Genomic DNA, 23,779 nt, shown 5'->3' on the forward strand with positions numbered 1-23,779 from the left:
AGTATATTCACTCAGCTGCTCTCACTGTGTCTCATATCTCTCCTGCAGACACTTAAAGACTCTGTCTTACACTCTGAGACACACACACACACACACACACACACACACACTTGTCTGAGCTGAGTTTAAGAGCAAATAAGTCAATATTTGACCAGAGAGGACTGTACGGGAACAAAGAAAGAAGAAACTGAAGAAAGAAACTGGAAGTGCGTCCGTCTCTGTTTTTAAGGGGAACTTTGAACTTGGACACGAGGATTCGAAGAAGTGTTTTTTCCCTAACAGGTGGATACAAACTAACCTCCAAACTCTCGGATCAAACAAAGCAGGAAAAAAAGGAAATAGGTTTCTTATTTGTTGCTGGACTTTTGGACTTGGACTGGGCGAGGACACAGTAAGAGGTTTGTTTGATCAGTAATCTCTTTGTATGCGGTCATAAATTGCCAAATAGCTTCATTGTTTTCAGCGTCCTTCGCTTTAAACTGAGCTTTGAGAACTTGACAGCTTATTCCACCTGCTGATATTTGTGTGACTTCTGAGCGAAGCAAATGGCTGTAAAATCTGCGTTATATAACTTTATATCATGCCACATGTTACAAGACTGATGAGTGAGCTTTGAACAACTTTGTATTTAATTTGTGTGTGTGTGTGTGTATTACTTTGACTGCTCTTCCTGCATGATTGCTCACATCAAAATCCAGACTACAATGTAACACAGGTGAAGGAAACTGGCTCAGCCAAAGTGAGGAGGGAGAAATCTTTGTGCTCATATGAGCACAGTCTGCTGCTCTCTGCTGATAGAGAAGCAATATTAAATCTCCAGACCTGTTGTGTTGGCGCTTGCTTTGTGGTATTTGTGGTTGTAAGGGAGGAATTTACAGATAACGGGGGGGAAGTGGGGGCTGTTGCAAAGACCCTCCTGCCTTTTACTGATGAAGGCACGACAAAGTCAGGCCACACCCAGTGGTGGCATGTTCACCTAGCAGCCAGTTTTCTGCACAGAAACAACTCTGGGGTTTGGGAAATGCCCCGCAGGATCATTGAGTGACTGTATTGAAGCTGCAAATTGTGTCAGTGTCATAAAGGCCTGCGTGCCTTTGATTTTGTCTAAGAAGGAGCAACACACAAAGTTGCTCTTTTTTTTGCTCGTGTTCGGGGACTGTTGAGCCAGTTTGAGGATAAGAGCTGTTTTGTTCTGTTTTTCCTGCCTGACCGACTCTGCTCAGTGATTTATGATCTCCTTGCTCATGCACACACCTGTAGCCAGCTCAAGTTCACACCGAGCTGCCAGGTTGCCTTTCCCATGTGTTTTTAGCTCGGACAGGTCATTCTCTCGCCTGAAGGAGAAATTCCTTTTCAGAGTTGTAAATCTTCAGGGTGAAAATCACCTTTTTTTTTTTTTTTTTTTTGTGCACTCAAATCACATCTGCCCACTGAGGCAATTACTGGGACATTTCGTGCCACACAGCGCCCTTTGTTCAGTGCCATGTTCAGTGCAGTTTTTGCAGCTTCTGTCCAAGATTCCAGTGTGAAATTATAAAGTGGTTTTGTTGTGAAGAGTCTGCACAGCGTGCTGCCACGAATATTTCCAGGTCCCACCCTGTATCCGCCCTTTGGTATCATGATTCCCTCCATCACGCTGCAGCAAAGATAAAGAGCTTCAACTGGCTCTCTGCATGAAACGAGCTGGATGAGAACAGCGAATGGAACACAGATTTAATGTATGCTCCCCAGTCTGATGCATGGCAGACCTCAGAAGCAGCTGTTTCTAGACAAGTCAGTTCACAGTATTTGAAATGATGATCCTTTATTGTATTTGGGTGTACCCACATGTTCTCTCCTTGATATCACAAAACCTCTGCACCCAAACTATCTACAAGACCACAAACAGGGACTTTAAAATGGTTTGTAGATCACTATTTTTGAGCATATTCAGGTATTTTAAAAAGTGATTTTTAAAAAAAAAAATAAGGTCTAGTGTTGCATTGTGTCTTTGTCTTTTGAAACTGCTGTTTTCCCACACTGAAGTGAAGGTAATGGGAGTGTCTGCTCCTGTTCTGTCCATCCGGCCTTTGAGAGTAGAGGTGGTTCAAATTACACCACAGTAAAGTAGTCTTTCTCATCTTTTCTTTCTCCTCTCTTTCTCTCCCTAAATGTGGATTTGAGCATTCGTCTACATTTGCAAATTTTTTTTTTGTTTCTCTTGCAGGAAGGCGATGGGGAGATGGACGTTACATCTCTCGGTGGGACTCGTGCTTCTAGCGGTCCTGCTGACCTGCTCTCGTGCTGAAGGTGAGAAAGACCAGATATGTATTACCAACACTAAAAACATTTATCATAAAATATGTCTCCATGTTGTTTGATTAAAAACCACTGAAGTGTAAATTCACCAAACCTGCACAGACAAAGGATCTCGTGACAATTTGTGGATTTTCAATGAGATATTTTTAATGAATCGTTGGATTTGACCCTAATTTTCCAAAAACTTAATTAACACACTATTTTAGACAGCTTTTATGGAATAGAGGCAAAAAATGGCAGATCTGAAGATCCATTTAGTTTCAGTTGAGCTAAGTTTCATGCCTCACTGCGACGCCTTCTGACGGTGTTCCCTTTCTCTTTCTGCTCCAACAGATAGGTACTGCTTTGCCTCCAGGGCCAAGACCTGCTCAGAATGTCTGCAGGCTGGGGTAGGCTGCGCCTACTGCTCCGAAGAGGTGAGAGGAGAAACTGCAGGGATATGAAAGAGCAGGAGATGATTCATTCCTCGAGGAGAATGCTCTTATTCTTAGCATTTTTAGAATCTCAGATGATACTGTGACCTCGTGTTATGAGTAGATGTAGTCTGCAGACCAAATTTACTCCATTTCCAAAAATCTTGCCTAAGCTGTCAACCGAAGATTCTGCAGGAAAGCAGTCCTCACAAATCTGTCTTCCTTTTCACTCAGACCTATAATGGCCCTCGCTGTGATCTGCACGAGAATATAGTTAGCCATGGCTGCAAGGCTGCAAGTATCATTACAGCTCGAAGCAGCCAGGAGATCCTGGAAGTAAGCCTTCATCACTCTCCTACCACTGTTTACAGTCAAGATTTTTCAGATTTCAGATCTCACTTGTTCTTCTTCTTCTCCGTTCATCTTTCTGCTCAGGAACGACGAATCAACGTTAATCTGCAGCAGTCTCAGGTGTCGCCACAAAACGTCATGATGACCTTCCTGCCAGGAGAGGAGAGAAACTTGAACGTGGAGGTGTTTGCCCCAGAGAAAGGCCCTCTGGATCTGTACATTCTTATGGACTTCTCAAATTCCATGGTGGACGATTTGAACAACTTGAAGAAAATGGGGAATGAGCTGGGTGAGCACCCTTGTCAAGGTGATGGGTTGTGATGACTGTTGATGTAATACTGACTTGGAATGTATTTCCTGTAGCTTCACTGGTGGAGCACCTGTCAAATGACTACACTATTGGATTTGGAGAGTTTGTGGACAAAGTCATAGAGCCCCAGACCGACATGAGGCCCTCCAAGTAAGAGAGAAAATAAAGAAAGCTGAGCACATCCTGTGCAAACGTTAGCATAGTCAAACCACAATGACCCTTTCCTCTTTGTCTCTTCTCCTTCCTCCCTGTCAGACTTAAACAGCCATGGCCCGACAGCGACCCTCCGTTCTCTTTCAAAAATGTCATCAAGCTGACCAGCGACTTGAAAGAATTCACAGAGAAGCTTCAGAAGGAGCAAATATCTGGCAACCTGGATGCTCCTGAGGGAGGCTTCGATGCCATATTACAGGCTGCAGTGTGTGGGGTAAATAAAAATACTAAACCAGTATTGCTCTGCCTGAATTTACCTTGAATTCACAGGTCTAAAACTGTCACCGGCATCCTTCCATCGGTCCATTTTCTGATGCTGATACGGGGCCGGGTTGCAGGGGCAGCAGCATAAGCAGAGAAGCCCAGACCCCCTCCAGCTCATCCACGAGGACACCGAGCTGTTCTCAGGCCAGCCGAGAGATGTGCTCTCTCCAGCATGTCCTGGGTCTACATCAGGGGCATCTCCCAGTAGGACATGCCCAGAACACCTCACTCAGGAGGTCTCCTCGTCAGATGCCTGAACCACCTCAATTGGCTCCTTTCAGTGTGGAAGAATAGCTGTACTCTGAGTCCTTCCAGAATGACTGAACTCCTATGGGTCCAGTCACGCTTCAGGGGAACCTCATTTCCACCACTTGTATCCATGATCTCAGTCTTTCAGTCAGTACCCACAGCTTGTAACCACAGGTGAGGGTAGACAGCTTCCCTTCATGCTCAGCTCTCTCTTCAACACAACAAACCAGCATGGCGTCCACCTCACTGCAGACACAGCCCCAATCTGTCCATCAATCAAGACACCACAGACATTTAAACTCCACTCCACTCACCCCTCACCCAGAGTCGGCACGCCTCCCTTTTTCAGCTCAGAGCTACGGCCTCAGACATTTCTGTTGCTGCACATTTGGCTTTGAACTGTTCCAGTGCTGGAGGCCTCCAGCAGCAGAACCACATCATCCACAAGAGGCAGAGATAAGCTCTTGATGCCACCAAGGTGGAGCCTTCTGCCACTTGGTGAAACCTGCCATCTCATTCAGGCAGTCAACTCAAGCAGTACTGGGTCATACACAGAAACTCTCACTCTCCTCATTACCGTGTAACTACAAAGGTTTTGATCACCTTTCAGCTCATCATTTGGTTTTCCATCCTGCAAATTTATTGTTATAGATTCACTTTTGTGACATTATTTTTGGACACGTCCAGAAAAGCACCCTGAAATTTGTTGTATAATATTTTCTCAGCTCCAAACACCCACGAATACAAAGGTTTCTGCAAAGGCTGAGCATTTTGTACCTTTTTTCCCCAACATGTTCTTCTAGTCTTTTTACTACATATCTTTTGCTCTCAATTTTATGTCCTTATTCTAGGATAAAATTGGCTGGCGCAAAGACAGCACGCATCTCCTGGTTTTCTCCACTGAGTCAGCCTTCCACTATGAAGTTGACGGCACTAATGTGCTGTCAGGCATCCTATCACGGAACGATGAGAAATGCTACCTCAATGCAAGCGGTTTTTACACAAAGGCCGAGGAGCAGGATTACCCTTCAATACCAACACTGGTCCGTCTGCTGGGAAAACACAACATCATCCCCATCTTTGCTGTCACTGACCACTCCTACACATACTACCAGGTTGGTGGGTTTTAGATGCTCAGATTTCACTGAAGTCATGCCTACAGTCTGTGATTGATTGAAAAAAGATATATATTTATGCATTTATGGCATGCGTATTGTGTGCAGAAACTCAAAGAGTATTTCCCCATTGCTGAGATTGGTCTGCTGCAAGAAGACTCATCCAACATCCTGCAGATCATGGAGACCGCCTTCAAGGTAACAGCTTACAGCTGCTAGAACATTGTACACTGTTTAGTGAACCTCTGTGTGCTGATGTGTGCTCACACCGGCTGTCCTTTCAGAATATCCGTGCTAAGATGAGCATCCGTGCAGAGGATAGACCCAAGGCTTTCGAGGCTAAGTTCATGAACCTAAATGGACAAGCTGCACAGTATGGGGACTTTAATTTCCAGCCTGGACAAATTGTATGTGAGAAAACAAGATGGAAACAATTTATTTTACTAATGAATGTATTATGTATTATTATTTTTGCTGGCACCAACTGGGATTTTCAGAATTAAAGTAATGTTTACAGCCCTCCCTATTTTACTATGAAACCCAAGATACATAATTAAGGCACACCTATAATTACACAACAGGGCAAGCAACAACAACAACAACAAGAGTCATAAAGATATTCTATCAAAAATAATTTTGTACCAGTGTCATGAGGTGACTTTTACAAAAAGGTGAGCAGACACTAAATAAATAAATTATACCTCCATAATTACTTAACTATTTACTATTAACTGACAATGACCAGTGGTGGAGGAATTTTTTTTAGAACTGTTGCTTTAGCAAAAGTGGCAATAAAATACTATGAAAACACTTCACTGCACATAAAACTATATTTTTGGCAAATTTTACATAATGTTTCAAAAATAAAGTGTATTAAATAATAAAGTAATAAATGTTCCCATCGGTGTTATGCGGATTCATATTACTATTGCAGATGTTTATGGTTGGGGTCATTTTAAACACCTAATATACTGTTTAATCTGTGGTAATGCATCATATTCTGTAAAATCATAGGTTTATAGTGTCTGTAGATCTGTTTTGTTGAACCAGACATGGCAGGAGTCCCCCTCGCCGTCATTAAAGCTTTCATTACTAACATGCTAAAAGAGTTCTTAAAAGTTATTAAAAGTTTCCTACATCAAACATGTTGACAAAGGTGTTTACTAAAACTCATCTGTTACAATGATAAATGAGAGTGCTCGTTTGCTTGCTAATGCTAGCTGTTTCCAGACTAAGCTCAGTGAAAGCAAAGCCAGTGTCAGCTTGTCTAGCATGCTAATCTCCCCTCAGTCTCCCATGAGAGACCAGAGGTTTATCCAAAATGCACATGCGCAAAGAGCCAGAAAGAGCTACTAGCCTCTCAGCTTGACAAACTCCAGCCATTGTTAATGGGTTATATACTTACCCGTGAAAACCCACCCATACAGATTTCAGCACCTCCCTTATCAAGCAGCTTTAATTCTGCTTCCAGAGACAATAGCAAACTGCAGCCACAAGATGGGAGTAATGTAATGAATGGATGCAAATAGGAATGCGAGAAGCTTTATGATAGAACACTGTTTGAGAGATCACTTAATTTGCTCTTAATTGATGTTTATTCCTAGACTTCATTGGGCAAGCACTGCCTGCCTTGCTTGCCCTGTTTTGTACACATTTTTGCACTATTAAACATCCATCCATCTATTTTCTTAACTGCTTGTCCAACTTAGTTATATGGACAGGTCACCGATCTTTTACAGGAAGGCAGAGAGACAGATAACCAAACACACTCCACACCGTGGCCAATCACCAGTTAACCTAACAATTTTGTCTGAGGCTGCCAACAGATGAAATAAATTTGGAAACATGATTTTTTTTGTGTTTGCATGGTCTCTAGGGCAAGTTCATGACGCGGCTCAAAGCTCAACGGATGATTGATGAAGAGCATGTCTGTAAAATGAGACCAGATGAAAAAGGGGGAGTACTGAGAGTCAAACCGACCACATTTAGCAATGGTGTCAGGGTTAATGCCACAATTTTGTGTCCAACCTGCGATTGTGAGAAGGTATGATGTACAGAAGCACACAAAAAGTCAAGTTACAGTCAAATTTCTTTATGGCAGATCATCCCTAAAAGACATTTTTTAATCTCTCCTCCAGACGGTCATCCGTAACGCACCTAGGTGCTACAACAAAGGAGATCTGGTGTGTGGGAAGTGTCAGTGCCATAAAGGCTGGTAAGACTTTAATTATTCATTCATAAGAAAGAATAAAAAATTACCAGGATTGTGGCACATTTGACTGACATTTTCAAGCCTTTGGGTTTAATATGGTATGCTGTCATGTCTCCCATTCAGGGTGGGTCCTTTCTGTAATTGTTCAGGGAGCGCGTCAGCAGCAGACACCAACCAGTGCAAAGCTCCAGGCATGGATGAACCTTGTTCAGGACGTGGAGAATGTCAGGAGTGTGGAACCTGCATATGCTACAACCCAAATCAGTTTGAAGGACCCTACTGCGAGTATGACAAGACCCAGTGTAATAGACATGGAGGTTTCCTCTGCAATGGTAAGCCAAGCTGTGATTGCTGAATTTGTTATTTAAGGTTGTATGCATAATGTTTTCAGTGCCGCAGTATATATACATTCAATACTTTATGACATATTATGACTAAACTGGCTGTGCTTTCCATGGTAGAAATTCCTGACAGTTTTAAATTGCTTTATATTTGGCTTATACCAACATATTTTACTTTCATCTGTTAGTCAAACAATTTAGATTCACGCGTGTGCACCCAAAACTGGAGCAGCTGCATTTTTCAGCTCAAAAAATTCCACAATTTAAACAGCAGAATGCAAAATGCAAAATCATAGGGTGACATCACTGTGGCTACATCCATCATTCTTAGTTCATGGTGGCAGGAGTCACGAACCAGCAAAGCCACTTGTGGGTGACTCCTGCCACCATGAACTAAGAATGATGGATGTAGCCACGGTGATGTCACCCTATGATTTTGCATTCGTTTAGTGTTTTTGCCATGCAGCCACATTGGTTTTGATGAGAGCACCCTCTCTGGGTTTGTTAGCTATATCAGCAGTTACCTCAAGGATAAAAAATATTGCATCTTATTGTTTCCTCTCCCATCAGACCGCGGCTCCTGTGTTATGGGTCGGTGTGCGTGCACTGCGGGCTGGACAGGCAATGCCTGTGAATGCCCCACGAGCAACCAGACCTGTCTGGACAGCAAGGGGGTGAGTACAGCCAGAGATATTTGTTAATTATATTAGGTTATCATGTATCCTTAAAGATAATCAGTGCATGACTGTGTCTGTATTTGTGCCAGGTTATCTGCGGTGGGCGAGGTAAATGTGTGTGCGGCTGGTGTGAATGTCAAGACTCTGGCATAGAGATGACTTCATCCTGTGAGCCAAATTTCCAGGTATGTGGATGTATAAATATGTGTTTTTATGTCCCAGTATAGTATATCATCAGCTGAGTTACTTACTTTTACTTTTTAGCCTTAGTTAACATCTCTGCAGTCTTGCTTGAGTTTCTCTTCGTGTGTTTGTAACCTTTCTAGGCTCATTTTGGTGCGTGCGAGGCTACGAGGAGCTGTGTCCAGTGTCAGGCGTGGAAGACAGGAGAAAAGAAGGAAAAAGAGAGGTGTGACGAGTGTCCGTTCACAGTCATCATGGTGGATGAACTGAAAAAAGGTAAGCACATACAAAGGGAGGAAATTAAATAAATCATTTTAATAAAGATTCTCAGCTGTGACACTATAATGACACAGGATTAATGTTAGTTCATACATTTGTGTTTTCAGAGGAGGAAGTGTCTGAGTCCTGCAGTTTCCGTGATGAGGACGATGACTGTACGTACTACTACACTGTTACCAACCCAGGTCCATTAAGGAACCATTTGGAGGTTCAGGTGCTCAAAAAGAAGGGTGAGCTGCAGGATTATTATATTTTACATCTACATATGTATGTTTTTCATTTACATCTACAATGAAGCAGCTTTCTGAAGCAGCTTCTCATTGTGTGGTGGAATAATGCCCGATCACACAAATTTCTTTACTTTAAAAGTTCTTGTCATTAGTTTTATGAGTTTAACTTGGAGAAAAGTTACAGCATGTGTCAAATTCTTACTATATAACATCCTTAGGATGGAGTCTTAGTTTTAGCTTGATCTGCTGTTTATTCAGGCATATTTAATGGCATTGAGAAGTATTTAAGAAGTGCAATGAAACTTTTGAGGCATCTCCAAACCAGTCTGCCTCTGGGTTTTCTTCCTAAAATACTTCACCTAAAAGACGCCCAGGAGGCAAACTACTGAAATCCCTGAACAACCACAACTAGCACCTTTTGATGTGGAGAAGTAGTAGCTTTATGCTGAGCTCTGGCAGCTCTGGCAGCAGTGCTTTGTATGATTTTGTTTCTAACTTTATCAACTTCTCCTGATGATTCTTCAGAGTGTCCCCCTGCGAGTCTCCTGTGGTTGCTTCCTTTCATCTTGTTCCTCTTGTTGCTGTTGGGGCTTCTGCTGCTCTGCTGCTGGAAATACTGCGCCTGCTGCAAGACCTGCTTTCAGGTAAAAACCTATACTTGGACCCATAAATAATTCATATTTCATAGAAGTCACAGCTGAAGTAATGCGTTCTGTCTCTTCTCAACACACAGAGCTGCCTTGCTCTGCTGCCTTGCTGTAGGAGAGGTAAGATGCTTGTCATGTTACACGTGACATGTGACAGTGCTCATTTAAATCCTTCACCCTCCCAGCAGAGATCACGTTCAAGGTGAGTCACCTTATGTTGAATTCTATTTTCAGGTCGCATGGTCGGATTCAAGGAAGATGAGTATTTGTTCCGTCAGTCTCTGCTCACCTCAGACCATCTGGACACACCGATGGTGAGGACCGGTCCACCCAAAGGAACCGATGTGGTTCGCTGGAAGGTCACAGACAACGTCCACCGTGGACTCAGTCACCCCCAGGCTCTGATAAAGCCAAACCCGAAAGAGACCAGTGAGTGTTAAATTGTTTTAAAAGCACATTAATTGAGAGAGAAAAAAAAAGGAAAGTGGGCTTTTGGAGTAAAAAGAGGAAAATGAAAGCTTAAAGTTATTTACATAAATATGTTCTCTTTTGTAGTCCCATTCCCGATCTCACTCCGATTGAACAGGCTCTTCTCTGAGAGCCTAACTCACCCAGATTCCAGAGAGGCTGAACAGCTGCGCAAGGAAGTTACTGATAATGTGAGTGTTTTTGATCGCCTGTGGACGCATGTACGAGTGTACGAACATTTTCACTTAGCTATTGTTCTTCCATACAGCTAAATGAGGTGTACAAGCAGATTCCTGGGGCACAGAAGGTGCAAAAGCCCTCATTCAGGTAAGATGGGCTACATGTCCATTAATGTCCTTCTTAATCCATACTCATAAGGTGTGTGTATGTGTGTTTTTTTAATTCTTGTCATCAGAACTGGAAACAAATTTTCAGTTTTCTCACAAATGTTTTTGTCCTCACAGAATGCAGAGAAATGCCGGAAAAAGGTACCATTAATATAATACAAGAAAACACTGCAGTTATTCTTAGAGAACCCAAGTTGATGAATGTCTGACTTCTCTGACCCTCCTGTGCTCTTCAGGCAGGACTACACCATTATGGACACCGCCTTGTCTGCTCCTCGTAGCAGCTACCCAGATATCGTCAAACTCACTGAAAAGAACGTCCAGTCTGGAAACTTCCATGACCTGAAAGTGGTTCCAGGCTACTACACAGTAGCCACAGACAGAGGTGTGTGTTATTTGTGTACTGTAGTTCAGCTACATCCTCATCACTGCCTGCCATAAACCTGCTCCTCTTCTGCAGAGGCTGCTGGAGCCATCGAGTTCCAAGAAGGCGTGGAGTCAGTAGACGTTCACGTGCCGCTCTTCGTCAAAGATGAAGACGACGACAAGAAGCAGCTGCAGGTTGAGGCTGTCGATGTGCCTCTGGGCATTGCAGAGATCGGCAAACGTTTGGTTAACATCACCATCATCAAAGAGCACGGTGAGAAATCTTGAATTAAAATTCAAGAGGCCCTGTGGTTTGAACTAATTTTGAACTGTATAATCTTTGAGTGCACTAATTGATTCTTCCCTCTATTCTCCCCCAGCCACCAATATCTTTTCATTCCTCCAGCCAGCTTACACCTACAGCAGGAAGGACGGAGTGGCCAACATCCCAATCAGCAGAGAGATCATTGAGGATGGACGCACACAAGTCACATACCGCACAAGAGACCTCACTGCCAAGGATAAGAAGGTGAGCTTCTGTGTGCTGATAACTTATGTGGCTTTTTAGAGCATGATGTGGATGGGACTGAAACATAAAGCCAAAGTGGGATCGCCAAAAACTGCAGTTCCTTCAGCAGCCACGTTAAGCTGTCTTCAACTCAGTTCTCACAGGCGTCCGTGTTTTTTTCCATGTTGGAAAATGTTCCATGTTCCAACTTAAGCAAATAGATTAACAGGTTTCCTGGCTGGTCCAGTAAACCTTTTTGTTTCTACAGCTTGTTTCCCCCCATTGACAGGCAGCTGTGGCCAACAGCTATCTTGTAGGCCTCACCACTGCTGATTTGAGTCACTAAACTGGAACCTTCGACTATGTTTGTAGACTTGGTGCCTTTTAGTGGATATTTAATGGAATTATCTCACAAATCTGGACCTGCTCTTCGGTATAGGCTGTCTAAGATCCATATTCTTCAGTTTTAGTCAGTCAAATTGGAGTATTTCATTATTCTGGCGCATAGTTGTAAATAGCAGGTATGTCTACAGTTTATGGATTTCTAACAAAGCTTGCAAGCCTATTACTTTCTCCACACTTTCATCCAAATATGGTCATGTCTGGTGCTTAAAAACGAACAGGGTGACCAAAATGCTCCAGTATTTCCAGTCTGATTTGGAAAGCACGGGGACTTCTCAAACCTTTAGAGCCTTTACAGGCTGTAGCCAATTTCTAATCGCAGTCAGTGTGGTATAGGTCACTGAGTTTTCCACATTCCTAACCTGTTCCTCCTTAATGTATTTCAGGACTATGTGACTGTAGAAGGAGACCTGACCTATGGTCCTGGTGAGACTCAGAAGATAGTTCCTGTTCGTCTGTTGGAGCTGAATGAGAAAGATGGTCTACTGGAAGACAAACAGGTCAAGCAGTTTGTCATGGACCTCAGTAACCCAAGGCAGGGTGCCAAGCTGGGACGCTACCCGAGAACCACCGTCACCATCACAGACCTACCAGGTCAACGGATGCATAAGTGTTCTGATTACAGCCTTGCTTCCAACTAAAGACCTGATCACTAAAGTTGCTTCTCTTTCTCCCACATCTTTCTTTATCCAGAACCCAGTGCGTTAATGTTCAAGAAGGACTTCCAGAACTTCACTACATCAGATCCATCCTACACCATCCCAGTGGTTCGCACTCGCAACCCCGACAGCCCTGCCACAGTGAAATGGCGGACCAAGAAGGCCCAGCGCTTTGAGTTATCTGGCCCTCTAAAATTTGCTCCTGGAGAGACAGAAAAGAACATTGTGATTGATCCGAAAGCCTACCCCAGCCCGATCCAGCCTGAGACCTTCCAGCTTGAGCTGTTTGACCCAAGTAGCAATGCTTCTATTGGAGATAGGAAGACCACGGTTGTCAATGTCACAGATGGAGGTAAGACTGAACTGTTAGTTCCACAAAAACATTGATCCAAAAATGTACTGAAACTGCATTTGTGAAATTTCGGATCATTGTATGATTGTTTCATCTGGTAATTCCTTCCAAATCCTGCAGTTCCAAGATCTCCAGAAATAGCCCAGATGGCACAGATGGGTTTCATAAACAGGAAAGCGGCCTCACCCGGTGGTCACCTCCTCTCCCCAGAAAACCCTAAGGCCGTAGCAACTGGTCCCAGAAGCATCCGGCTCAACTGGGAGCCCCCGCCTGGTAACCCCATGGGGTACAAGGTACATGAAATCATCACCGTTAGTCTCAGAGTTGATTCCTGTGAAGCACATTTTGCAATATTTATCAAACGTTATGTTTCTTTTAGGTGAAGTATTGGATCTATGGTGACCCAGAGAAAGATGCCCAGGTCTTAGATGTGAAGACTCCACATGCTGACTTGACCAACCTGTACCCCTACTGTGACTACGAGATGCGAGTGTGCGCCTACAATGCAGTGGGAGATGGCTACAATACTGATGTCATTCCTTGTCAAACACTGGAGGATGGTAATTATTGTGACTCATTTCCTTTGTATTAAAGTCTAATGTCTGATCCCTACAGAAGAGCTAGTTTCTGTGGAACCTGTTTCAGTTTAGCAATATCTAAATCTCTATAAATTTCAACTGCACCGTTTTCCTGTAGTGCCCGGAGAACCTGGTCGTTTAGCCTTCAACGTCATCAGTCCGACTGTCACTCAGCTCAGCTGGGCAGAGCCTGCTGAGACCAATGGCAACATTACAGCTTATGAGGTCGTCTACACACCCATCGATGATGATATGAGTAAGAGACCCACTCTTAAAATACGCATATACTCTACGCATGGTAGCAGTGCATGCTTTTTATTCTACCCCTGTCTTCTCACAGAACCAGTGGGACCAGCTAAGAAAGTGAAGATCGACAACCCCAAAAAGCGAATGCTGTTGATCGAGAACCTCCAGAACGCACAAACCTATCAGTACAAGGTCCGTGCCAAGAACAGCGTGGGCTGGGGCCCCTTCAGAGATGCAACCATCAATTTGGCATCACAGCCTGCCAGACCTCTGTCCAGTAAGTCTGTGGCAAACACTTTCCCAGAGCCCTTACTGCTAAACCTCTGTCTGCATGAAAAAAAATTCACCTCTCTCTCTTTCTGTTCCCAGTTCCCATCATTCCAGATGTCCCTATTGTAGATGCCGAGGCAGGAGATGAGTATGACGGCTACCTGATGTACAGCAATGAGGTGCTGAAGTCACCTGTAGGCTCCAAGACACCCAGTGTCTCTGGTGAGGGTGAGTATCTAGAACCAGAACCACAAGCTTCTCATGATAGCTGTCAGGGTCATCTTATCGCGCTACTGCTCAGTTTGGATTGATTTCTGGCTCTGCCGACTGCCAGGCTTTAAGAATGAGCTGTCACTATAATATGGATCCAGTTATTTCCGTCCACATTCTCACTGCTCCAAGGCAGAGGGGATATAAACTCTGCAAACTGTTGGTCAGATCCAACATGTGAGATTTTTTTTTTTTTTTCGGTTCTCTCATCTCTTCAGGTTTTCAGTGTAAAATGCCTGAAAAGGCTGACATTAGGAAGTCCTGCAAGAGCTTTGAAACTCAGAAATGGTGGTATCCTCAAGGCTCTATGATATCATTTCCATCTGGCAGACTTTTTTCCTACAGGCAACAGAAATCTGCTTCCACTGCCTCTGCAGACATATGCAGTGGATGTCTCTATGATCACAAACCTAAAGGTCTTCACCCATTTGGTTTGTTGTCACTCTCCTGCTTTTGCAGCCATTGTTTTGCTCTCAGTTTTCTCTGGCAGGCAGTGCTAAAGTTGCTCCTCGCCTCCGAGATAATTTACACTTAAGCGATATATATTCAGTACAGTATAGATCATATAACCCCATGAATGTGTTGTAGTTTTTCTTGTAAAGTACTCTGTAGCAAAACAAACAAATCTATCCTTGGCCTGCATGCTTCTCCACTGTAACCACAAAATCAAGGCTGGAAATATGTCAAGTTGGTGGGGTCCAACCTGGATCTCCGTAAGGTGTCGTGGAAAAAGCGAGTGGATGTCATCCCCAGTCGGCTCAGCACAGACACAGAGACGAGCACAGATGAGGCCCCCAACCCCAGCTACACCAAAACACCCTTGCCAGGTGAAGACCACTCCATCAGACCCGCAGATAGGCAGCCAGCATGCCAGCTGTTATGCACGGCTAGTCATGCTCCCAGCAAGGCAACAACGTTTCTCGCTGCTTTCGCGGTTGGATCCGCTCTGAAATATTACCATTTGTCCCTTAGTAGGCACCTGTCCCATATATCCTGCCCAGAGAGGAGCACTGGCATCAACTGCTGCAGCTCCAGTTGATGATCGGGTCTATTCTCTATGTATCCCACTGGGGAGGTTGTGATCTGGAGGCAGCTTGCCTGTGTTAAGCTGTGTTAAAGGCTTAGTTAGTGTGCACACAAGTATGGAATACACTTCTTTTTTTTTAAATTATTGAAATCCACTGTTGCTGTTTTTGCTTTTGTCTTCTTGTATATCCAAAGTACCTCATGGATCTGGTTTGTAAGAACTCAGTTATTTACATCTAGGAGGCTGCCAGTATTTGATATATTATACCAGGAACAGTTTGGGTCTGTAGATGAAGACATGCTGATTTCACCACCTGCTCATAAAGAAAGTACTTCAGTTTTATCACTTGTACTGCATGGCTACTTTACTTCATTCGCAGGTCAAATATACTCCGTGAAATATCTCAGTATTTATTAGATTAATAGATATTGGCAAAAATATAAGACTAATAACATTACTGTCAACCTAAGCAAGATTTTGCATCACTAACTAGGAAGTTATGTATGCTAAGATTAGATAATAAATGTGTATGCTATTGTGCGTTAGCGCCCTAGCCTTTAGTCCAAGTTAGTTTATTTCTGTGATTTTTAGGTTTTATTTTTAGCAACCAGCGGAAATAAAAACAATAAATGCTGAAAAAACTTCCAGGCTGCTCCTTACCTGGCTTCCCCAAGCAGATCCCACTGCTCGTACACCTGTATATTTGCTGGTTTAGTAATAAAATGACCATATAAGGAAATCTGTGCCAAAGTGACATCAGCTCAGCACAAGAGTAGAAAACTGTTGGAAACCAAGTATTTAAAGCAGTTTGAACCCTGAGAGTTTGGCTCACATAGATTACATACGCTGAACTTATCCAGCACTATAACACTATAAATATATGATATATTATGTAAAAGCATTATAGGTCTCCTTTAAAATATGACACTGTGACCTGCTACAGTATAAGTAAGCATAACATGTTAATTATCTGGAGAAACAGGCACTCTTCTAGCAATAAAAGATCAATTATTCCAGTTGAATTAAAAGAAAAAGTGCAGTTGTAACCCTCAATGCCTGCACTGACAAGACAGCCTTTCCTTGCTTGCACATGGTGAACATTTGCTAAACCTTAGTTGCTCTTTGCGTAACCTTTAAGTTGCACATAAGCAGGACTGAAACTGCTGCTGCTTTACTCTCTGTGGACTGGCTGAGGCTGCTTCCCATCAATAGCAGAGTGAAAGTGAATACATGTTAGCTGCAAAATCTCCACTGTCTTATTAACAACCCTGGCTCTCACTGTTGTGTGTCACAGATTATATGGGCAATTCGAAGTGGGACCAGACCTTCCTTTTCCCAGGAGGATCAGGCACACGCAACCTCTCTGCATCGTCCTCTCCAATGTCCACTCTGAGCTCAAACTACAGAGGGGCAGGCGGCTCCTTTACCACAGAAACAACCACCACCTACTTGTCTGGGCCAGGTATGATGGATGACCGGAACGGCACTGAGCAAAAGCAAAATGTCAAGACATCGCACATCTTTATCCTTCCGTCTGTGTCTCCTTTCATGCAGGAGGCTCTCGTAGACAGGATGTGATCGGAGGAGGAGTCCACACATCCGAAGTTATCATGAGGAAGCGTTCGGAGAACAGAGGTTACACGGATGAAAACATCCGCGACTCTATCGTCATGGGAGATCAGTTAAGCAAATTCCAAGATCTCGGTAAGTTTTCACTGAAGCTTGACTTTATTTCAGTGGATTCAGAAAGAATTATTTCTGCTCTTCGGGCCATAAGTTCAGGTTTTTTTGGAGTGCATCAGTTAAGATGTCTTGACAGGTAAACTGTGCAAGCGCATGAGCCCATTGGTTTGGACATCTGTTAGCAGGGTTGGGGCTGTTGGCTGTACAGCAGGCTTATCCACGTAGACTTTGCTATGCTGACTATCGCCATTTCTCCCTCCCTCCCCTCATTTCCTCTTTGTTGTATTGTGCCTCGTTTTTCTTCTCTCCTTATGCGCTTTCCTCCACCTTCTGTTTTTTTCCCCATCATTTCCTTTATCCTTCTGGTGTCCTCGTCCTTTACTCCCCCCCCAATTCCCCTGCTCAATGCACCATCATCAGGTGGGTTCGGCTACACTGGGATGCAGAGCAGCTCTCAGAGTCACTTCGGCTACAGCCTGTCTCAAGGCCCGAGGGCCAGGACTCAGTCTTCAGAAGTCAGTGATGCCCTATATAGTCTGGACAGGGTTCTCCAGGGTAAGTCTGCAGCATGCAAGCATGAAAGCACTGGAAGGGTTTGCCGGGTGCGATGCATAAAGCACCCCTCTTCAGTCTTTGCTGCTACTTTAAGTGGAACTTTGCCTCATGCTGAGATCTGCTGTTCTAACAACCTTTGTTTTATATTAAAGCCATTTTTCATTCACATATGCATATCAAATTATTACATGTGGAAGTGACTTGCCGATTACATGGCTAAATAGCCCGCGCTAAAACATACCCTGCTTTAATCATCCTTTTTGACTTTAATGGGGAACATTTACAAAACAAAAACAACATGCACCCATCAACTCCAGAGGATTAATAAGACTTAAAGCTAGCGTTTGAGATCATACACTCCTCATTAAAGTGTTTACTAAGGTCGCAGATGAAGGGAGCCGAGAGCTGTTTTCACATAGACTTTCACACAAGTAGTCACACGAGTAGTCGCCCCCTGCTGGCCGTAAGAAAGAATTTGGGTTAAAAGCACTCGTGCAGAGTTCCTAGTAGCGAAACAGCCGCAGAGGATTGTCTTCCAACTCTGCAGTTTTACTTTTCAGACTAAATTCATTTCACTCCTTTAAAGTCTTGAAAGATAAAGTGACAGGTGTTTCCCTGAGGAGTTGGTAAATAGAATATTTGGTATAATATAGTTTGTTTGCCAGTGAATTTTATGTCAAATACAGTTGATCCTGCTGCTCCTAACTGCAGTGCTTTTAAGGACTACTCAGGAACTCTATAATGCAATCTATCATCAGGGGTGGTTTTTAAATCAGATATGTCACTGCAAAGCATCATAATGGCAATATAACAGACAGAGGAGAGAGATATCCAACAAGTCTGCAACAATCCTGGTTGCTGTTTTGCGCTCACTCAAAGTAATTGAGACTGAAAAGTAGTGGAGTCATTTAAAAGTGATATTTTTAAAAACAAATGCCAGGCCAATCTCTCTCCTCTGATAGGTTCACCACTCGTGTTTTTCTGTGTTGTCTATCAGATGCCCGACTCCCCCCTGGCATTCCAGACACCCCGAGCAGACTGGTGTTTTCTGCTCTGGGACCAACAGCCCTCAAAGTCAGCTGGCAGGAGCCCCACTGTGAGAAAAACATCTTGGGCTACTGTGTCCTCTACCAGCTTCTCAATGGAGGTAAATGCAAGGACCAGTTCATGACATAAATGTAGCACACTACTGTAGACGTGCGAGAAAAAGACATGCACGTGGCCAGTTCCTGTTTATGGAGGCAGTTAATATCTTTTCTCTGTTCTCTGCAGGTGAGATGAAGCGCATCAATGTGACAAACCCAGCAGAGAACTCTGTGATCATCCAGGACCTGCTGCCAAATCACTCCTACCTGTTTAAGGTGAAGGCTCAGAGTCAGGAGGGCTGGGGTCCAGAAAGAGAGGGCGTCATCACCATCGAGTCCGCTGTGGACCCCAAGAGCCCCCTCAGCCCCATGCCAGGTGCTCATTCACTCGTCGATTGACAAAAACAATGGTTGTTTATTTTAATAGAGTCACTAGATGCACTATTTCTCCTTCCTCATGCTGCCCTCTGTCTCTGCTCCTCCCAGGCTCACCTTTCACTCTAAGCACTCCCAGTGCTCCAGGCCCTCTGGTGTTCACAGCTCTGAGTCCTGATTCCCTGCAGCTCAGCTGGGAGAAACCACGTAAGCCCAACGGAGACATCCTGGGATATATAATCACCTGTGAACAGCTGCACGGTGGAGGTGAGGCTTTGAGAAGAAGGCAAAAAAATAGCGTTTTAATATTTTAAAACAGCTAATTTAAGGTCTCGTTTAAAGTGAGTGTGTTTTGCCTGACTTTTGTTTCCTGGTTCCTCCAGGTGATATGCGTTCCTTCCAGGTGAACGGCGACGGTGCTGAGACCAGTCTGACCGTTCCAAACCTGAGTGAGAACGTCCCGTACAAGTTTAAGGTCCAGGCTCGAACCACACAGGGCTTCGGTCCCGAGAGGGAGGGCATCATCACCATCGAATCTCAGGACGGAAGTAAGACAAAGCCCATCCTGACAGATTGGTATCTGATATGAATAAAACAAAAAAAAAAACTCCCAGCGGTTGTTGCTAAAAGCTGAAAAGGATACACGAAAGATCTAAAAAGAGGCAGATGATCCCCTCGGAAGCACAAATGCAAATGCCAATCTGTTGTATCAGGATGTAGGACATCTTCTGTACAGACTTGACATTTTGGCCTGAGGGTACGCTAGAGCAAACATTTTGGAGTTATGTAAGAGGAATGTGCTCTATGAATTTTAAAGCTGTTACCAAAAAAAGATCCATCCTCTGGGAACCTCTGGGGCTGATTTATGGTCCTCTCAGCCAAGCAGAAATATTGACATGACTGTGGCACTGTAAAGGTCCACAAGTCTCTATCATCCATCAAAATTAATAGAAATTCTCTGGATTTCTTTCTTTATACTACATTTACTTTATTCCATAAATTACCTTAAAACTTAAATAATTCTTACACTCAACAATAAGAAAACATCACTTTGCTTTTTCTCTGCTGCCGTGCACAATAAGAGATCCTGAGTTAAATCTAAAGATTAACAGGTAATCCGTTTAACAGGTGCTCGCTGACCTCAGGGTTCCACTTACAGCAGAAGCACCTCACATGACACTCAGGGGCTGTCACTGTCTCACCATGAGTCCGAATCAGGCCGCTGGATGGCTTTATAAAGTATGAAAACTGGTGTGGATTCATTAATAGCTCACATTTTTCAATTCAGTGCTCTTCCAGCATTTCTGCAAAGGTGTGAAAATGTACAGAAAGCATTTCTAGAATTCATCAAGTGGTTCGACTCATAGACAAACACAATAAATACACATGGGATGACGAGGAGAGAGAGGAAACAGCTGGAACCGCCAAAGTAAAACAGGAAATGACTAAACACAGACCAGGACTGAGGCATGTGACCCTGACAGACAAACCATATGCGACACAAACTAAAGGCAGGGCGCCACAGATTAAACACGGAGACCAGGACAGAATATGGGAAACAGGGAAACAGGCTTAAAATGCAAATAACCATAACTAAGACCAGGACTCAGAAACTATAACAAACGAGGAGTCTAAACCGTGGGCAAACTCAGCAACACAACAGAGGAATTTCAACAAATACAAAACTTCAAAAAACACAAAAACACCGTGACAGTCTATGTTTTTGGCTTCAGTCGCTCACCTTGAAGTTGCGCCGTTATTTTGCCTGCTGTTTGAAATCACTGAAGGTCACTGACCTTCTGTGGTCTCTGGTCACCACATGGCTGCAAATGACTTCCCGTGCGGGCGCCTCTTCAGAGCTGAGCCGCACACGGAGTGCCCAGTGGGAAATGTTAGGTGACATTACATTAATCCTCACTGGAAAAAACAGCATTTTATATCAGGCGATCCACATGTGGGTTTTCTTGCCTGCCGAATTCAAAGTGGATCCTGATTCGGGTCATTTTAAACCTGAACTGAAACAGTTTTTAAAGCTGGATCTGCCATGCTCTCATTAATGATCTGCCTCTTATCATTTTATGGTACTTCTTTGTACTACTTTACTCTTCTGTCTACATTTTTCATTAAGTTCTGAAGTTTTAAAGTATCAGTTCATGAATTTTATGTATTTTCCACAGTGTAAATACCTGTATTTAAAAATAGTTTAAAATATGTTTTGAATTTTTGTCTCCATCTGTGTATTGTGTTGAGGAGATATCGGTTAAGTTGAACTAGAGCTGGGCTGGATTTGTGTAATACCACTTTGTACCACAAGATGGTGCAGTTTATTTAACCAGGCAAGCCGTTGAGATAATGCTTTGGTTTACAAAGGCGGCCTGCCAAAAGGTAACACCTCATAATATATCAGAAGTTAAACAGCAACACAACGCGTAGAATTCTGCCCCCTGGTGGTGGAAGTTGGTTAACTTATGCTGAGGGTGATTACGGAAAGTACCTTTAAAAGCCCGTATTGGAGCAAGCATAGCAAATTAGCTTAAGCTTTAAATGTTTTTTGATAATCTAATGCTTGATTTTAGCATTTCTGCCACTTTCTCATTATTCCTTGCGTCTTGGAGGTAACAGACTTACCATCTATCTGTGCTTCCATCTTTCCTTGTCTCACATAGGTGCTTTGTCCCAGCATAGCAGCCAATCAATGACCCGGCGGGAGGTTTTCCACCTGCCAACAGAAGTCAGCACACGAACCAACATCTCCCACACCATGCTCGACGACCCCTTCTTCTCAGGTACAGAAATAAAGCAAGCTTGACTATTATTCTTTTTAAAATAAGATGTGTTCGCTCACTGTTGCGTGCCGCTCTGTCTGCGACAGATGGGATGATGATGACTACGCAGCACACAGAGACTGGCAGCATGGTGACTCGCCAGATCACCAAGGAGGTGGTTCAGAGGGGCGTCATGGGAGCAACTACTGTCACAAAGAAGATGTTTTATGAATCTTAAAGGGCTTGTTTGACAAATTGGCATCCAGATGTCTGACGTAATGAGGAATCACATGTGAGAATCTCTTTTAAAAAGAGTCGCCTTCGGAGTGCTGAATGTTTTTGTATATGTGAGAGTGTGTGTGGCTTACACGCTGCAACCAATTAATAATCATTCCATGTAGAAATCAGCGGAGAGGAGGCCGTTTTTCCACGTCTGTTACAAACTGCTGTCATCTTCTTCCATAAGTTTGGTTTATTTTAACATTTCCATACTTATTAAATATCAAGCTACGTCTGCAAACTCACTTTGTGTTACACATTTCCTGCTGACGAGCAAAAGTCCTGATTTGGTATTTCATTTACTGTCACCACCGAATTAAGTTGGTATTTTTCATGTTTAATGGGGTTTTTTTCTCCCCATGTATTCAGCATTGTAAGATTTTAACAGTCAGATATATGTACAGTGGCCCTGAGGTGCAAAACACTAGAAGAAAATAAGAAAAAAATTCACTTAGCGTAAAAATATTGGTAATCATTTTTTGGTTTTGAGTGGAAGAATCCTGAAACAATGGAAGAGACTGGAATAATATTACACTTCAAACCCTGTAAGCAAGAATCAAGACTGTGTGTAAAAGCTGCAGAAATTTACATCCATGCCAGAGCTGCATACTACGAAGAAGTATTAGGCCCACATTGAGGAAAAAAAAAAATGAAATTGTGCATTTTGAGAATAAAGTCAAAAATCTGAAAAAAAGTCTAAATGTGGAGATTAAAGTTGTGGTTTCAAATCAAACAACTGCCACGTCTGCTGTACCCTCTCCAAACTGTCTTATGTTATGAGTTAGTGAAACTATAGTTTAGAATTGGTTTTAGTAACAAGGAAATTATTTCTGTTTTAGCACAAACACGATGTAGTGATTAAATATGAGGACATTAAAGAGATGGTGCACAAAGCTGCATCTGCTCGGAAGGAAAAAACACAAACTGGCAACGGACAGATGCGAGGACATCGATGGCCGCACCCTCGCGCAGTACAGAGGGGACGTGTAAAATCATAAGACACAATAAGACACAATAAGACAGCTGATCGAGTCGTTTCATCTAGCCAAGGCATCTTGTAGAGGGTACAGCAGCCGCGGCCGTTATTTGACTTCAAATGATGACTTAAATCTCAAAATACTTTTTCTTGAAATTTTGACTTTATTCTCAAAATGCAAAATTTATAATTTTTTTCTCAATGTGGCCCTAATACTCCTTCATAACATACCCACAAGGGAACATGAACAGTTTAAGAGGAGATGTTTCTAAGTTACACCTTGTAAACAATAAAATAGGAATCTTACAGTCTATTGTTTATGAACGGCTAACTCTGAATGTACTTTGTGAACTGTTTTATTTTTTTGTGTTTGGCACCTCTGGGCCCCCGTACATATTGGAGAAAATGTGTGTAAAGACAGAAAGATTGTATTTGCTTCTACTGCACGTCCTACTGTTTGGCTTCATATTCTGTTTGAAAATGCTTTTGTAACTCCTCAGTAGGGAAATGGATAAGTGGATGAACTTTTCACCAAAAACACATAAAGCGTTCCTGTCCTTCTGATCAATATGTATCACTTTTCAACAGTTGAGTTTTTATTTTTATTAAAATTTTCATACACCAATTTTATTGCACATAATAAAGATATGAAATAAACCTTTTACTATACTCTATCTGATTTTTTTGTCTAAGTTATGGTTGACCATGACCCAAACCACACAGTCAGTCCCCGTCAGGGACCTGTGTGAGGGTTAATACTTCATGGTAGGTTATGGGAAGATGTGT

General features: G+C 43.1%; 1 protein-coding gene across 2 annotated transcripts; it reads left to right on the forward strand.

Annotated features, from left to right (window-relative positions):
* Nucleotides 1-23,655, forward strand: itgb4 (integrin, beta 4). 2 transcript variants are annotated; one of them, XM_030754720.1, is made up of 42 exons: nt 1-398; nt 2,207-2,289; nt 2,632-2,714; nt 2,946-3,047; nt 3,147-3,351; nt 3,426-3,522; nt 3,628-3,799; nt 4,950-5,213; nt 5,322-5,411; nt 5,498-5,620; nt 7,090-7,257; nt 7,352-7,428; nt 7,549-7,757; nt 8,337-8,440; nt 8,533-8,628; nt 8,770-8,902; nt 9,013-9,135; nt 9,661-9,779; nt 9,869-9,902; nt 10,017-10,211; nt 10,338-10,441; nt 10,519-10,577; nt 10,715-10,738; nt 10,834-10,982; nt 11,058-11,237; nt 11,344-11,492; nt 12,260-12,467; nt 12,567-12,884; nt 13,005-13,177; nt 13,264-13,444; nt 13,581-13,718; nt 13,803-13,985; nt 14,078-14,206; nt 16,570-16,737; nt 16,830-16,979; nt 17,379-17,513; nt 18,511-18,660; nt 18,786-18,974; nt 19,085-19,240; nt 19,357-19,521; nt 21,640-21,759; nt 21,846-23,655. In XM_030754720.1, exons 2-42 carry the CDS (start codon nt 2,214-2,216, stop codon nt 21,974-21,976), a joined length of 5,829 nt encoding a protein of 1,942 aa, XP_030610580.1. In that variant the 5' UTR covers nt 1-398; nt 2,207-2,213; the 3' UTR covers nt 21,977-23,655. The 2 variants fall into 2 exon arrangements, with proteins under 2 accessions (XP_030610580.1, XP_030610581.1); XM_030754721.1 differs by lacking the exon at nt 17,379-17,513.
* The last annotated feature ends 124 nt before the right edge of the window (nt 23,656-23,779 follow it).

The sequence above is a fragment of the Archocentrus centrarchus genome, chromosome 19 (assembly GCF_007364275.1).
Source record: "Archocentrus centrarchus isolate MPI-CPG fArcCen1 chromosome 19, fArcCen1, whole genome shotgun sequence".
Classification (NCBI taxonomy): Eukaryota; Metazoa; Chordata; class Actinopteri; order Cichliformes; family Cichlidae; genus Archocentrus; species Archocentrus centrarchus.

Coding starts and splice junctions, on each gene's coding strand:
- itgb4 (XM_030754720.1), top strand. CDS start 2,214: ATGGGGAGATGGACGTTACATCTCTCGGTGGGACTCGTGCTTCTAGCG. Junction 5,412..5,497: donor TCATGGAGACCGCCTTCAAG/GTAACAGCTTAC, acceptor CTGTCCTTTCAG/AATATCCGTGCTAAGATGAG. Junction 7,429..7,548: donor TGTCAGTGCCATAAAGGCTG/GTAAGACTTTAA, acceptor TCTCCCATTCAG/GGTGGGTCCTTTCTGTAATT.